This window comes from Mustela lutreola, chromosome 9, assembly GCF_030435805.1.
Source record: "Mustela lutreola isolate mMusLut2 chromosome 9, mMusLut2.pri, whole genome shotgun sequence".
Lineage (NCBI taxonomy): Eukaryota > Metazoa > Chordata > Mammalia > Carnivora > Mustelidae > Mustela > Mustela lutreola.
In genome coordinates this window covers 108,376,396-108,394,007 of record NC_081298.1, presented here as the reverse complement: position 1 = coordinate 108,394,007, position 17,612 = coordinate 108,376,396, and the positions used below count along the sequence as shown (strand labels likewise).

Below are 17,612 nucleotides of genomic sequence, written 5' to 3'. Positions count from 1 at the left end.
TCCGATAGAGGCTTTAGCTGTTTGTTTTTATTTTTTGATTGCACACAAGTGTACAATTTTGTCAACAGATGTTTTAAATTTACAGAAAGGTACCTTGATGTTGGTCCTGTATAGTTGAATTCTTTTGTCTTAATGCCTTTAATGGTTCTTTTATTTCTGCCATTTTGGTGAGGAGTTTGGGGGTTATTTTTGTTAAGCTATCTTTCATTTTCACACGGGGAGGAAGCTATTAAATAGCATGTTGGCCCACAACCCAAAGTGTGGGTTTTCATGGGGGACCCAGCTTCGGGAAAGAAATGAGGATGGGTCAGCCCACAGGGAAGGGGGTTTTAGACATTGAGCTTGAGCTGCTTAGAGGCGCTGAGGTTTGGGCAAGTTCAACTGCATCATCACACCCACATTTGGTAGAGGCAGTTCTGTAGAGGTCGTATTGGCAATTTCCTTGGCATTGTCCGACTCTCCCCAATCTACTTGAGTACAAATGGCCCAGGCTGTTTTCTGTGGTCTGTGGTGCACACTGTGTTGCCCCATTAGTTCAGTCGAGGTGATGGCATTTCTCTTCCAGTAGCAAAGCCCAGGCTAGATTAGTTGTAGGTAGCCCCTGATAGGATATAAGGTGCAGTGGCTTTGGTCCTTTTAGGAGCCACATTGGAGCTGGTGAGCACTAGAGCAGAGAGCCTTGGATTGGGGAATTAGGAGTTACAGATTCTAAACCCAGCTTGACTATGAATTTGATTCTGTGTATTTTTCAACTGTGGGGGTCAGACAACATCTACTACTTCATGGTTCCTTCTGCTTTCATTCCTTGTGAATGTCAGCTTGGCTATATGAATACATTGTTATGGATATTGTGCCTCTATGAACAGGTTCTAGAGATTCTAGTCTTGGTGAATGACCAAGCTCTCTCTCCCTTCTTGGTTTCCATTGATGTTCCCTCCACTTACCAAGATCATGAGCATGTTAAATGAGCAAAATAGAAGGACTTGATACCAAACAAGCATGGATGATAATATCTTAGAGCTTAAAAATTGGAATCTGGACTTCATGATCTCTTAAAATTATTTTCATGTCTAGGATCTTTTTGGGTTTATGAATACTTACCTGAACTCAATTCAAGCCACACTTAATGGTGTGCATAATTTTCACTTTGTATGTGACAATAGAACATCAATAGAAAGAATCTGACAAACTGGGTTATGTTTACATAGCAGAATCATATTCCTTACTTTTTGTAACCGGCATAAATATTGATAGTCCTCTCAAATATAGCTAGGATATCATATCCATCCCTTCTACTCTAAGACTAAACTTCTGGTCCATTTCTTTACTAGATATGGCATCTCTGCTCCTCAATTATCCACCCCAGTGGTTCAGTTCTTCCCTCTCATCACCATCACCCCTCTTCTAATTTCTCTGATACTCATTCACAGTAAACTTTAAACTGGGGACTTCAGAATGGATACTGATTGCTGGCAATTCTGGAAATTACTGGATGCTCGGAATATTGGGAAGTGAGGGGAAGGTCAGGATTAAGTGGAATAAGAGGCTGAAGCTGAAAGGGACACATGTCATCATAAGACATAGGTTTTTGCAACCTTCTTCTGCGCATGGAAAAATCAAGCTATACCCAAAGGCTTTGGCATCAGTGAAAATACAGCTCTCTGGGTTGTGTCCCTTGGGTCCTCTGAGCATCTCTTGGGCTGATGCCTCCTCTCTGCATTTGTGTTCATGCACCGAACAGACTATACTTTCTATTCAGAGGTCTGAGCATCAGTTTGGCAGAGTTCCCTCCTGAGGTCTGGGCATCAGTTCTACAAGGTCCTTCCTTTGATCTCCTAGCTTCTTTTGTTTCCTCTTGTTTCTTTCCTGCACTTGTTAATATCAGGGATACTTCAGCACCTTCTTGTTACTCTTTAGCCTTCTAACATATTTTGTAACCAGTGCCCTTTGTTTGAAATTCCTTGTGTGGGTTCTTCCCACACTAGATCCTGATTGAAACAGAAGCCTAAGGAATTTGGGGGCCAGATGATAGGACCCTTTAGATGTCATTTTTTTGGTGAACTTCCCAAGAAAGGAGGTATGTTGACTGATATATAATTGAGAAGCTCTTTGGTTGCACAGAGGGGGACCTAAGAGAGGTGACACTGGCTGAGCCTGGCTTTGAACACAGTGTGTCCAAATTCATTATCACTCTCTCTCCGGGAGTAACAGATGAACTGGAGGGCAAAAGTGATGGGATTGAGGGCTCAAAGGAAAGGACCATGTTCCTCCAAGGTCAATAAGGAGATGGGGGTGAAAAGTATGAGAGGATGAGCAAGGAGACTTTCAGGGGTGGGAAGAGGGGCTCATGGAGGTGCTTGCCTAGAAGGTTCTGTCTTAACCCTTGCCTCCCACCCCCCAGCTAGGCAGGTAAATATAAAATTGTTTCCAGTCTTTTGAAATTCTCCTTAGTCAAGTTAGCTTCTGCCTCAGAAAATTTTTGTGCCTGACCTCAGTGGATGGAGGGTGGAGTATAATAAACATGGTCCCCCGGCCCCAAAAGTAGTAATAACTGTTACCATTCATTGTAAACCTACAAATGCATTATGCATATGCATATGCATATGCAAATGCAAATGGCATCACTAGACCAGAGGGTAGAGGATAAGTTGGGATCTGGGGCTCAGGTTTTAGGGAGATCATTGCTGACCATTTTAGTCCTCAGGCAGTTCTGGAGTCCACTGCATTTTGGAGGTACCAGGGACCTCGGTTAAGGGTACAGTGCTCAGTGTCTGTGGCTTCTCAAGGGGGGTAGAGGTGCTAAAAGAGTACAATAGGGGAGCTTTCAGCCTAGCTCTCTTTTCAAGGGTGGCCTGAGGTGGTTCAGGCATGGTTGGATGGCCAAAAATGCCATGTGGACCCTGCCTGAAGCCCACAGCTACTTTTGCAATCACAGGGCTCCTTTAGTAAAACTGTAGAGGGCAAGCTTGCCTGCCCCAGCAGATGGACTTCTTTTGTGAAGGGCCTGGCATTTCCAATTGTAGTGACAAGGTAGGATAACTGGGTTCTGGGGAAGTCCCTCAGTGTCCCCTTGCTGAGAAACCTGGGACTGTCATCAACTCTATTTCCCCATGGGCGTGGATTGGGGCGTGGATTGGTGCAGCTCAATGCTGATGCTATGATTTTGCCATCTGAGACACCCAAGATTTTCTGACATACAATTGCCACGCCCCACATAGTGGCACCTCCTCTGTTCTACCAAATAAATGGCAGTCTCTGTCAGAGCCCTTTACTGCTCTTGGGAGCTGTTGGAGCTGTGATTCAGTTCCCTGAACTATTGATAAAGGTCCAGCAAGTCCTCCAACTTTTTAGCCTTCCCTCTCTTCTGTGCTTTAGGGCTCAGGGAAGAGATGGGGCTATGCCAGGCCCTGTGACTTGTCCAGTGCCTGTCTAGCTGCTTCTCACTTTCTCACTTCCCAGGGAGTTGCGAGGATCCTAACAGAGCTGCCCTGCCCCCGGGCAGAAGCAGATGTCAATGGGGGAAGGAGGAGATGCATGCAGACAACTTAAGGTCAAAAGTCATACCTTAGAACTTCTAGGAAGATCTGGTCACTGCCTGGATCTTTGGGTGGAGGAAGTTCTGCCCGAGGTTTTCTCGCTGTTGCTACCTTGAAGTTTTGTCTCAGGAGGTGGCTCAGATTTTCTGAGTAGGGCTCTGCGTCAGGCCAGGCTTCCCAACTCCTTGTACAGAATGAGGATCTCCGTAACTAGTGTCCTAGAAAGGTCTTGGAAATATCTCCTGATGCTCATATCTACTATCACTGTCCCCGCAGGTGTTGAGACAACCCCACTATGACATGCATTCGAGGAATCCCTATTTCTGGAGAACCCTTAACAGCAGGTGATGTTGAGTTGGGGCTCTGGAGGCCTGGGACACCTGCACTCACTCCTGTCTCTTCTGGATCTCCTGGCTGCGCCAGCATTTTCTGACCCTCTTTGTGTATAGCTCTTACCACCCAGTGCTCTCCAGTTTCCTGTGGACAGTGAGCAGTGCTTATCCTCTGCTCTAGCTCCAGACCCAGCACCAAGCCGAGCACAGAAGAGGCATCAGAGGGAGTAGCTGGGACTCAGCACACATGTCCTATGGGACATTTTACCCTGTTAGACTAGTTGCAGTCCTGGCCCTCCTCACCGCAACCCATAGCTTTCCCAGAAAGAAAGGCTGAGCTGAGGGTCATGTGAATGCTGTCAATTTTGGTGTGTAAACCCTGGACCTTCCTTCCCGAAGGGCCTAGCATCTAGCAAAATGGCCTAATTATAAAGGTTCTCCATTATTCTTCTCTCTTTAAACTGCAGTGAGTCAACCTCATACTGGGGAGGTATCCGACTTGAATCAGCAGGTGTGGGTCCTTCAGGGTCAGACCATTGTGACAGTTCCACGGAGTAACAGTGTGATCCCAGGTGAGTGGTCATCCCACGGCTGCTGCCTTGGAGGCAAGGGAAGGGTCACAGTGCATCTGGGATGCTGGCACTGGCCTTTTGTGAAAGGGTGGCCTGACAGCAGGGCCCACGTGGAAGGAGGAGAATTTCGCAGCTGCCTGGGAAGCCGTGTCAGGGAGAAATTTGTCTGGACCAGGGTATAGAAAGCAGAGAGGGTAGAAGTCTCTTTGCAGGGCAGGAGAGCTGCTCTCAGTGACTGACGGCCTCTCCCATGGAAGAGGAGTATCTTCTCCTGCCTGACTTCAAAGTGTCTTAAAAGTATTAAATGAGTGGGTACAGGAAGGCATTTCAACAGTACGTTAGGCAAAACTTGCTAATGAGTGGAACTCTTCAAGGATCAGAGGGTTTGCTTGGAGTTGGAACTTCCCACCTCCAGATGTTTAAGCAGAGGTGTGACAATCTCTAGGGCAGGGTCTGCCATCTGCTTAACTCTGTGTGCTTGCTGCATTTCCGAGGGCTGTGACTGGTATGTGGTATGAATGAATGAATGAATGAATGAGTGAATGAATGAATGAATACAGTAGTTGGCTATTTGGTGGACCTGGGGTAGCAGGGATGATACTTCTAAGTTTTTTTCCTGCCACACCTGAAAGATGCTGACCTTGTCCTGACTTCGGAGGAAACTGACACCATCTCCGCTCTTATCTTTATTAGTAACTGTCACTATTGTCCCATGCAAGTATCCAGAATCACTGGAGCAAGGCAGAGGCGTTCCCATTTACTTGGGAATAGAGAATCCAGAAATGTGTCTGTCTTGTGAGGACATTGAAGGGCAGCCCACCTTGCAACTGAAGGTAAGTATGAAAAATGACGTTTTTTTAAAAAAGGGCCAATTTCTTTTAAAAGATGTTTATTTGGTAGATAATCTAATTTTAGAATTAAAAAATAAACACTCTCCAATTCTTAAACATAGTTACTATTCCTAGATATTTTTGAGTCCTGTGCATGCAACTGAGTTATCCTGCCCCTCGCTAGTTGAGGGTGTTTGTCCTTCTTGAATTTTGAGATATTCTCAACCATTATGTCAAGTAAACTTCATTCCGCCTTCTATTTCTTTTTGGAATTCCTATGCCTTAGTCATTGGAACTTCTAGATCCTCTTTAATATCTCGTCTAAATTTCCATACTTTCTATCCTTTCATTGTTTTTGTTTTTTGCTTGTTGCATCCTGGGAGAATTTCTTGGTTCCATCTTCCAAGTCATGATTCCATTTTAAGCTCATCCTGTCTGCTAAGTCATTTTCCCCTTGCCATTTTCTGAAATTTCAATCTTTACTCTTGTTCCTTAAACTTCAGTTCCATAACTTATTAAATTCAGTTCAATTAGTTTAACCCCATCCGATTCAGTCCAGCAAATATGAGAGTTCTTACTGGCCTCCAGCTCTGTTGTGGCCATCTGACACACGTGGAGGCCCAGAATGGCAGAGAGCCCTGTCCTCACAGGGCGTGGATTCTAGCAGGAGGAGAGAAATGGTAGACAATAAGTATCATGAGGGGTAAGTTGGTGATGTCTTTAAGGGTGTTATGTCCCCTAGGAAAGCAGGAGAGAGAGGCTGGTAGTGCTAGACCCAGGTGGAGTTGGGCTGCCATAGAAAATAGTGCAGCAGGCATGCTAAGATTTTAGCAGACAATAGAAGGCAACAAGTGAGTTAGCCAGAAGCATGTGGGGAGAGCAAGGATTAGTGGAGAAAACAGTGTGTCAGCAGTGAATTAGAGAGGACGAATTCGGAGAGACAAACGTAGCTCATAAAGGGCCTTGCTGGCATTTGTAAGGACTTTGCCTTTCAATCTGAGTGAAATGGGGGAATTATTAGAATGTTTTTAATAGAAGAGTGACATGAGTGGACACAGGTTTTAAAATAATTATTTTGGCTGCCAGTTGAAAGCAGACTGTGGTGGGGGGCAAAGGTAAAAGTCTTGTGGGGGACTTTTAGGTGATCGAGGTGAGATCCGATGAATTAGGGGATAGCAGTGGAGGTGGGAGGTAGGTAGCCAGTTAGATTCTGAAAGTATTTAATTTGAGCCAGTAAGATTTACTGACAGAATGAATGTGGAGTGTGCTGAAGGAGGACTGACAAACACATTTTCAGCTACGTCTTGTCTAGTAAGCTGCCCTTCTATTGTGGTTTTGTCTTCAGATAAATTAATAATTGACCACTGCCTTCTGCCATGTATGGGTCCTTAGGGACCTTGGTAACAGCAGTGTTTCTGCAGCACTGGAGGTGGAAATCCTGGATGGAGGGGGTCTAAGAGAGGAATAGGAAGGGAAAAATCCAGGACAGCATATCTAGACAACTATTACAGCGAGGTTTCTGCATAGGGGAGCTGGGAGGGTGGCGGGCATTCCAAACAGTTATTTTTTAAGATGGTGGAATGACAGCAAATATGCTACTGGGATTGATGGACAGGAACCCAAAATGATGACTTGCTAGAGAAGCAGCCATAAACTGGGGAGGGCAGAGGGGACCTATAGCCCAGTGCTTTCCAGGCTGTACGTTGGAAGGGAGGAGGACGATGTACTGGAGTTTGAGATGAGAAAGGGTCTTTTTATTTAATGAACACATCTCTTGAATTTCTCTGTGTGGAGGAATGCAATGATGAACTAGTCTAGCAGTGGTGATAGGCCTGAGAGTTAAATATACTAAGTTCAAATGATAATTGGAACTAGTGAAGAAAATAAGATAGGGAGGGGCTTTGAATGTGGCTGAGTTACAGACCATTCTGTGTAGTAGCTCTCTGGAGGTATTTGTGCATGTGTAGTTTGGTTAGAAATATTTATTTTACTTAAATACATGGTATATAAATATACAAAATAAACTTCTATATGTGATATAGAAGGCATTTTCTGATTGCTCTATTTACTTTGTTGTTGTTGTTGTTTTTAATGCAAATCCTCTAGTTTTTTAGAGACTCTTGTGTCTATTTCATGGCAGTGACCTCTCTCACATGTTGGCAGTTGGTCAAAGACGAATGCAAACTTGGGTTAGCGCAGTGGTGTCTGCAGGGCGGCAGCCCTCATTGCTGCAGCTTTGGTAGGAGAGGTCCTTGGTTTACTGCTGCAAATCTGCATGTCCTTCCTTTTCCTCTGCTTGGCCTCTTGTGTGAGGAGAGTCCCAACTCATTGTTGGAGTGTGCCACTTGTTCACTAACCTGTTCCTTATGTCTTTTCTCCTCTGTTTGTGGATCTGAGGCTGGGGACTGGGAAGGTGAGATTGTGTGCTCCCTCTGCTGTTCCCAACCCGTTTTAAAAGAGGGATAAGGCTTTCTCATACTTTGGAACATTTACTGTTGGTGTACAAGTAACTTTGAACGACTCACACTGTCTCTGCTTCTTCTGCCGGGTGTTCTCTATCATATTTCAGGAGGAGAAGATCTTGCGTCTGTACAATGAAGTGGAGCCCGTGGATCCCTTCCTCTTCTACCGCTTAGAGATTTACAGTACTTCTACCTTTGAGTCTGTGGCCTTCCCTGGCTGGTTCATTGCCTCCTCTGACAAAGGCCACCCCATCTTCCTCACTTCACACCAGGGGGAAAATAATGTTAACTTCAATTTAAGTATCAATGCTTGAACTCAGGCTGGAGGGGATATCTTGGTCAGAAATATTTGTATTAAATTTTGTAGTTACCAGCATGCTTTCCTCTATACTGTCTCCGTGTCATTTCACATCAATGCTCAGAGGTGGGCAGGACCCTGTTATCACCGTATTTTATGAATGACTTCATGACAACTGAGGCATAGAATGTGGGCTCAGACATAGAAGGGAGGGGTGATGAAAGGTTCTCCTCTCAGGCTGAAGCTGTTCATCCCACAGCCATCCCACAGTGTGAGTATGAGGATGTTTGGACCCAAAGACATTAGGGCATTCCCTGGGGGTGGATATGGAGAAGGTTGGAGCTCATGAATCTTACCCAGAATTGGGTAACTAGCACGGAACTGATTGTTTTTTGTTTTGTTTTGTTTCCTTTCCTATTTGGATTACATTTTCCATATAGTTTGTATATTGCTAGTATATCTCAAGTTGTATTATGTATGCTGTTAAGGGTTAAAGAACTTTTAAAGATAAAGATTTTTAATAATAATTAAATTACTTTTTCCCAATTTTAATATGTAAACATAAAGCCAAATATAAACTTCATGTGTTTATACAATAAGAAAGCTAAAACTTAAGATATAAAATGAAAGATCAATGAGGTAGAAACCAGAGATTCAGTAGAACGTATTAATGAAACTAGAAGCTGGTTTTTTGAAAGAATCAATAAGATCGATAAACCATTGGCCACACTAATTCAAAAGAAAAGAGAGAAAGCCCAAATTCATAAAATTATGAATGAAAAGGGAGAGATCACAACTAACACCAAGGAAGTGGAAACAATCATCAGAAGTTATTATCAACAGTTATATGCCAATAAGCTAAGCAACCTAGGTGAAATGGATGCATTCCTGGAAAACTATAAACTCCCAAAATTGAACCAGGAAGAAATTGACAACCTGAATAGACTGATATCTAATAATGAGATTGAGGCAGTGATCAAAAACCTCCCAAAAAACAAGAGCCCAGGACCTGACGGATGATGTATTCTAATGAAATCTGATGAAATTAAAACATTGATTGTGGGTATAATTGTAGAAAGATGTAGCTCAGATCTGGTTCTGTATATAATACTTTTCTTATTTTGACTGTTATTACAAACGCAGAAAATTCTGTTTGCTTAAGTACAATTTCCAAAATAGCACCAGTGAATTAAAAAAATTTTTTTTCCTACTTTTGGACAATCAGACCACATACTCTGCTAGGTAGGCCAGTAAACAATCAGTAAGAACCATTTAATGCAAGGTGTCTTGATTCTTTAAAGTTTTCTTCTTCCATTACATATAGTTTTAACACTGTAGTTTTATAAAAAATAACATTAAAATGGGCACTGAGCTAATTAGTTCTGGGATATGAAATAGAAGAATTGGTTATTAAATATTTATGACTATGCTCCCTACTAATAAATGGTGGCAGTGTCTTACATCTGCCAATTTACATTGTTACATTGTCGGTTATTAAATTTGACAGTTGGACCCCAAAGACACATTTGATTGTGACATGATTATGGTCCAAGTGTTATAGCATTTCCAGACTACTACAGGCTGTGTGGTAATTCCATTGTCCCATCTCTTTTCTCTACCAAAAAAATTGCTCGTGCAGACACTGTGACACTTTGGATTGTCACTTGGCATAGATCTGAGCCCAAATAAAAGCTCAAATATGAGTCTTGGTGTCATGTCACTGGCTATCCTGGCTATCAGAGATTCTGATAACATATTTAGAGAGTGATCGAGTATAAACATAGTAATCTCATAGTTTGTGGAACTGGAGAACAGACTTCCAGGGACCCCTGGCTTATCCATCACATTTGAGAAATACTACAGCATATGAAATCGTGGAAGGCCCCTGTGAGTAGTGACATCCTTATTTTCTAATTTATGGCCTGGTGAACACCTGGTTTCCACACATTTGAGTATCAGTGCTCTGGCATTTGAATTCTAGGAGCTCCAGGTCAACATTCCTTGAATGACCATCCCTTGACCCACGACCCAGTCTCTGGCAGTTGGAGGCTCCTCACCCCCACCCTTGTACTTTCAATGTGTGTGCTCTGCCTGCTTTCCCTGCTCCCAGAAGCTCTCCCAAGGACACAGCCCAGAGATAGTGATGTGTTGTTGAGACATCTGGATGGAATATGTGGCCGAACCCAGTTAAAACTTCAATATAAATTTTTAATATTCTAGTGGGTGAGTATGGAGATCTACTTGTCTTGCAGCTGCCCGAAGACAAGTGTCTTATATGAGTTTCCTTGTTTATTAAATTTGTTACCTACCAATCTGGGGCAAATCGTCTCTTTCCTTTTGGTCTCAATCCTGACCCCCACATATGACGAGCAGTTTCATATTATAGCCAGGAAGCTCCTGATGAAGTGTAATCTGACAGGTTATACTGAGAGATGGGGTTTGGGATTCAGGGAAGGAATTAAGAACCCTGCCACCACCCAAAGAACAAATAATCCAATCAAGAAATGGGCAGAGGACATGAACAGACATTTCTGCAAAGAAGACATCCAGATGGCCAACAGACACATGAAAAAGTGCTCCATATCACTTGGCATCAGGGAAATACAAATCAAAACCACAATGAGATACCACCTCACACCAGTCAGAATGGCTAAAGTAAACAAGTCAGGAAATGACAGATGCTGGCGAGGATGCGGAGAAAGGGGAACCCTCCTACACTGTTGGTGGGAATGCAAGCTGGTGCAGCCACTCTGGAAAACAGCATGGAGGTTCCTCAAAATGTTGAAAATAGAACTGCCCTATGACCCAGCAATTGCACTATTGGGTATTTACCCTAAAGATACAAACGTAGTGATCCAAAGGGGCACATGTACTCGAATGTTTATAGCAGCAATGTCCACAATAGCCAAACTATGGAAAGAACCTAGATGTCCATCCACAGATGAATGGATCAAGAAGATGTGGTATATATACACAATGGAATACTATGCAGCCATCAAAAGAAATGAAATCTTGCCATTTGCGACAACATGGATGGAACTAGAGCGTATCATGCTTAGCGAAATAAGTCAAGCAGAGAAAGACAACTATCATATGATCTCCCTGATATGAGGAAGTGGTGATGCAACATGGGGGCTTAAGTGGGTAGGAGAAGAATCAATGAAACAAGATGGGATTGGGAGGGAGACAAACCATAAATGACTCTTAATCTCACAAAACAAACTGAGGGTTGCTGGGGGGAGGGGGTTTGGGAGAAGGGGGTGGTATTATGGACATTGGGGAGGATATGTACTTTGGTGAGTGCTGTGAAGTGTGTAAACCTGGTGATTCACAGACCTGTACCCCTGGGAATAAAAATATATGTTTATAAAAAATAAAAAATCAAAATAAATAAATAAATAAATAAATAAATAAATAAATAAAAGAGCCTTGCCACCAAAATTGCAACTGCAATGAAAACAGTTGAGTGGGATATTTTTTCCTTTGGGAATCATATCTTCTGACATCAGGACTGCTGAAAGGCAAAGGATGTTTCCTGAAACTGGACCTGATGATACCATCCCTGAACTCATGAACGATTGGGTATAAGGGACTGAAGGTGCTGCCTTTGGGACCCTTGAACAGTGGCTGTAATAAACAATTATTCATGTTAATAAAACATGACATTTTCTTTCCCAGGCTTTAAAAAGATGTTTAAAAGAAAATTCTTCCAGAACCATACATGTCTATGATTAAAAGTGACATTCTTCTGTCCTGAGCCTCTTTCTATGAGGCTCTTTTCTCAGTTTTCCTCTATGTGTCTAGGGATATGTTTTACTTCTACTTCTTGAACTACCAACTTTAGACATTGTCTTTTCTACCAGAGAGATGTCATTTGGATCTCTACTGTACAAAAATCATATGCTCTTTATCTGTTTAATAGAAGTATTAATTATTAAGTCAAGAAAAATCATTTTTATAGAGAGTCAGATGACCTTTGGGTAGGCCTGTTAGACAATGCTCTACTATTGAAAAGGCACACCATAATCTCCTTGCTTTTTCAAGATTTGTATAACTTTTCTGAATGACATAATTTTCCTCCAGCTTTTTCTTTTTATGGGTAAGGAAAGGGAGATACCTGGAAGTGGGTATGACTTGCTGAGGACTACACTGACATTTAGTAGAAGGACTGGAAATATGATAGTCTTGATTTTTGGTGTTTCAATTTCTGTCTCCTTGTTTTGGTATGTTATGAAGCACTGTGTGAGAAATCAGCAACAACCTCACAGAGCAAGACAGTTAGAGCAAAGTATGAGCCATCTCGTTGCCATCATTGGGTCTGTCCTTATCTAGCGGGGTGTCAGCAGATGACCCACCTAGGGTGGAACACTTCTGGCCACCTAATTATTTTAATGTAATGGCATCATTGCTTTGTCTGTAGTGTCATTTGAGTATCTTCTCCCATTCTGTGGGTTGCTTCTTTGTTTTGTTGACTGTTTCCTTTGCTGTGCAGAAGCTTTTGATTTTGATGAAGTCCCAAAAGTTCATTTTTTGCTTTTGTTTCTTTTGCCTTTGGAGACATATTTTGAAAGAAGTTGCTATGGCTGATATCTAAGATCTATAAAGAACTCCTCAAACTCAACACACACGAAACAGATAATTACGTCAAAAAATGGGTGGTACAGATGGCCATCTGTACCCCAATGTTTATAGCAGCAATGGCCATGGTCACCAAACTATGGAAAGAACCAAGATGCCCTTCAACGGACAAATGGATAAGGAAGATGTGGTCCATATACACTATGGAGTATTATGCCTCCATCAGAAAGGATGAATACCCAACTTTTGTGGCAACATGGATGGGACTGGAAGAGATTATACTGAGTGAAATAAGTCAAGCAGAGAGAGTCAATTATCATATGGCTTCACTTATTTGTGGAGCATAACAAATATCATGGAGGACAAGGAGTGTTAGAGAGGAGAAGGGAGTTGGGGTAAATTGGAAGGGGAGGTGAATCATGAGAGACTATGGACTCTGAAAAACAACCTGAGGGGTTTGAAGTGGCGGGGGGTGGTTGGTTGGGGTACCAGGTGGTGGGTATTATAGAGGGCACGGATTGCATGGAGCACTGGGTGTGGTGAAAAAATAATGAATACTGTTTTCTTGAAAATAAATAAATTAATTTAATAAAAAAATAAAATTAAAAAAATTTTAAAAAATGGGCAGAAGACATGACCAGACACTTCTCTAAAGAAGATATACAAATGGCTAACAGACACATGAAAAAATGTTCATCATCATCATTAGCCATCAGGGAGATTAAAATCAAAGCCACATTGAGATACTACCTTACACCAGTTAGAATGGCCAAAATTAACAAGACAGTAAGCAACAAGTGTTGGAAAGGATGTGGAAAAAGGGAAACCCTCTTACACTGTTGGTGGAACTACAAGTTGGGCAGCCACTTTGAAAAACAGTATGGGGATTCCTTAAGAAATTAAAAATAGAGCTATCCTATGACCCTGGAATTGCACTACTGGGTATTTACCCCAAAGATACAGATGTAGTGAAAAGAAGGGCCATCTGTACCCCAGTGTTCATAGCAGCAATGGCCACAGTCGCCAAACTGTGGAAAGAACCAAGGTGCTCTTTAACAGATGAATGAATAAAGAAGATATGGTTCATATATACAATGGAGTATTATGTCTCCATCAGAAAGGATGAATACCCAACTTTTGTGTCAACATGGACAGGACTGGAAGAGATTATGCTGTGTGAAATAAATCAAGCAGGGAGTCAGTTATCATATAGTTTTACTTGTGGAGCATAAGGAATAACACAGAAAACATTGGGAGATGGAGAGGAGAAGTGAATTGGGGGAAATTGGAGGGGGAGAGAAACCATGAGAGACTGTGTATTCTGAGAAACAATCTGAGGTTTTGGAAGGGAGGGGTGAGGGGATTGGGTGAGCCTGATGGAGGGGATTGGGTGAGCCTGATGGTGGGTATTATGGAGGGCATGTATTGCATGGAGCACTGGGTGTGATGCATAAACAATGGATTTTGGAACACTGAAAAAAAATAAAATAAATGGCGTCAGTACTGAAATATATTGTGTATCTGTATTTCTCAAACTTGAAGTAATATCAGAATCATCTCGGGTCTGAAATAAAAGCTCAGATGTTTGGCCTCACTCTGGATCTAGTGAATCAAAACCCTTTTCTCTCATTGCTGCTATAAACATTGGGGTACACATGGCCCTTCTTTTCACTACATCTGTATTTTTGGGGCAAATACCCAGGAGTGCAATTGCAGGGTCGTAGGGAAGCTCTATTTTTAATTTCTTGAGGAATCTCCACACTCTTCTCCAAAGTGGCTGCACCAACTTGCATTCCCAGCAACAGTGTTTATAGCAGCAATGGCCACGGTCGCCAAACTGTGGAAAGAACCAAGATGCCCTTCAATGGACGAATGGATAAGAAAGGTGTGGTCCATATACATTATGGAGTATTATGCCTCCGTTAGAAAGGATGAATACCCAACTTTTGTAGCAACATGGATGGGACTAGAAGAGATTATGCTGAGTGAAATAAGTCAAGCAGAGAGAGTCAATTATCATATGGCTTCACTTATTTGTGGAGCATAACAAATAACATGGAGGACAAGGGGAGATGGAGAGAAGGGACTTGAGGGAAATTGGAAGGGGAGGTGAACCATGAGAGACTATGGACTCTGAAAAACAACCTGAGGATCTTGAAGGGGCAGGGGGTGGGAGGTTGGGGGAACAAGGTGGTGGGTATTAGGGAGGGTACGTATTGCATGGAGCACTGGGTGTGGTGCAAAAACAATGGATACTGTTACACTGAAAAGAAATAAAAAAAAATTAGTGTAAAAAAAAAAACCATTTCTCTCAAAATTCCAAATTAGTAGGTTTACAGCACAGCCTAAGAATCAATGTTTTACTAAGGAACTTATGAAATAGAATGCACTCCCACTGTTCATATGCCCATCATGTCTGTTCTAGGGTAGTAGGTAATGTCAACTAGCAGAGCGGTTTTATTTGCTTGTGTATCTAGTGACTCTTCTGTGGTCACTGGTGGGCATTAACATATAATACAAACATCTTCATATTTTGTGTCCACTCCCATATACCCATCCACATGCCTTTACTCCATATCTCCTTATCTTTCAGTCTTCTGATCAGCAAGCCACTCATTGACTACTGTCTAGGAAGGAATCTGTGTGTATTGTTCCTTTGGGACACTGTTATTTTCATAGTAAGTGAATGACCTGTTGCCTTATTCCCAGCTATTCCCATTGACTATTTCCTCTATTTACTGTTCCTTAAGGACACTGCCAAGTGTGTTTGTAAAACAGCTCTCATCCACCTTTGCCTGATAGCTCATATTGAGCTGACCAAAGTGTAAATGATACTTGGGCTTTTTTCTCCTCTTTGAACTGATAATAGGGGGACCCTTCATATGACTGGAAAGGCAAGCTAGGGGAAGGGCACTGTGGCAACTATGCTGGTGACATGGGGATCTTCATTACATGTGCATATTGCTTACATGAACCCTCTAGTTCTGCTTGGGGTCAATTCTGGATTGAGAGTGAAGAGCTTCTGGGCATGTGTCTAACTTTATTGCTTGATAGTCTGAAATAATTAAAATCAAAATGGACAGTTTGGGATGAATGTTTACTAGGTGCCTCATATATGTGTTTGTTTCTCCCTGAGGGCTCAGTAACACACAAAGAGCTATTTCTGAAAAAAAAAAAAAAAAAAAAAAAAAACATAGAATTCTCTACTATCGAGGGCACCGGTGTGGCTCATTTGGTTAAGTATCTGCCTTTGGCTCACGTCATGATCCTGGGGTCCTGGGATTGAGTCCCAAATCAAGCTCCCTGCTCAGCAGGAAGTCTGCTTCTGCTCCTCTCCCTGCTCGTGCTCTCTCTCTCACTCAGTTTCTCGTTTAAAAAAGATTTTATTTATCCATTTGACAGACAGAGATCACAAGTAGGCAGAGAGGCAGGCAGAGAGTGAGGAGGAAGCAGGCTCCCTGAGGAGCAAAAAGCCTGATGTGGGACTCAATCCCAGGACCCCTCAAGCTGAAGGCAGAGGTTTTAACCCACTTAGCCACCCAGGCGCCCCTCAAATAAATAAAATCTTAAAAAAATTCTCTGCTATAGAGAATTCTTGGCTTGATGCCCCTTTTTTATTATTCCCTAAAGTGAGCCTTTCCACATCGTGAGCTTTAAGTTATCTGAGACTGTTTTTGATTTGCCTTTAATCTGGAAAGAAATTCTCCAGAGTGTGGAATTCCATTACAAGTTTTTTCTTTCCATGTTTGAGATATCATTCTACTGTCTTCTAACTTCCATTGTTGTTAGTGAGAAGTTAGTTGTCATTCTTCTGCTTCCTTGAAGATGGTGCCTTTTTATTATCTGTTTCTCTTACTTGCTTATCTTTGTCTTGGATTCTATGCAATTTCAGTCTGATACTGATTTCTTTTTATTTACCTTACTTGGGATTTATTGTGTTTCTTAAAACTGTGAATTGGTGTCTTCATCAGTTTGAGGAATGCCAGCAATTTTTTCTTCAAATAGTTCCTCTGCCCTACTTTATCTTTTCTTTTTTGACTCCAATAAATGGCATAGCTTTCTCAATTTATTACCCACATCTTTTCCACCCTTTTCTGTATTTTCCAACATTCCTGTGTCTGTGCTATAATTTGTATTTCTTCTCATTTATCTTCAATTTATTAATTCTTTTTCTTTTATTGTTTCCAGATATGTTGAGATATAATTGACATATAGTATTGTGTAAGTTTAAGGTATACAAAGTAAGGTGGTTATTTGATATACATATTTTTTTGTTGTCTACTTGTGTGTTCTTGTGGTTCACTAAATTTCTTTAAGAGGATTATTCAGGGTTCATAGATCATTCATTTATCTCCATTTCTTTAGGGTCAGTCATTGGAGTTTTATTAGTTTTCTTTAGTGGTGTCATGTTTCCTGGATTATTTGTGATCCTTGTGAACTTTAATGGTGTCTGTGCATTTAAGGAGGTAGGAATTTCTTTTCATTTTTTTGTAGGTTGGCTATGGAAGGGAAAGCCCTTTACCAGTCAGCTTGGTCCAGAGATTCTGGGTGGGCATGGTATTGAAATTATCAGACAGGTCTGGTGCCTGGGTTGGCAGGTAGGCAGGTCTGGTGCCTGGGTCAGCAGGTGGGCAGGCCTCTGCTTGGGTCCACAGAGGCCAGTCTGATAATCTGGGTTCACTGGGTTCACAGGCTCAGTGCCTGTCTATGGTGGTAGGCCTGGGACTAGAGTCTGTATAAGATGAGCCTCGTGTTTGGGTCCACAGGGGCTGGCCTGGTGGTGGGATACCCCTGGAATCTGGTTTCATGGGAACCTAGAAGCTGGGATGGTGAAGGCCACCCTAGCACTTAGGCAAGCCTGAAGCCTAGGTCCATGAGAGTTAGCCTGTAGCCTGTAGCTGCAAGGGCCATGAGGGACACTCTGGAGTTTTGATCCATAGGGGCTAGCCTGGAGTCTGGGGCCATGGGAGTTGGTCTGGAAACTGGGGCTTTAGGGACCATCCT

At 42.3% G+C, this 17,612-nt stretch overlaps 1 protein-coding gene across 2 annotated transcripts in view; it reads left to right on the top strand.

Moving 5' to 3' along the window:
• LOC131840428 (interleukin-36 gamma-like) overlaps positions 1-8,478 on the top strand; it is a 56,540-nt gene extending 48,062 nt beyond the window's left edge. Inside the window, exons 4-6 of one of the 2 annotated variants that reach the window (XM_059188360.1) lie at positions 4,336-4,440; positions 5,134-5,273; positions 7,840-8,478. In XM_059188360.1, the coding sequence (XP_059044343.1) occupies positions 4,336-4,440; positions 5,134-5,273; positions 7,840-8,046 (452 nt within the window). In that variant the 3' untranslated portion in view covers positions 8,047-8,478. The remainder of the gene's footprint in view (positions 1-4,335; positions 4,441-5,133; positions 5,274-7,839) is intronic. The other variant, XM_059188361.1, reaches the window with a different exon arrangement.
• Positions 8,479-17,612: the final 9,134 nt, after the last annotated feature.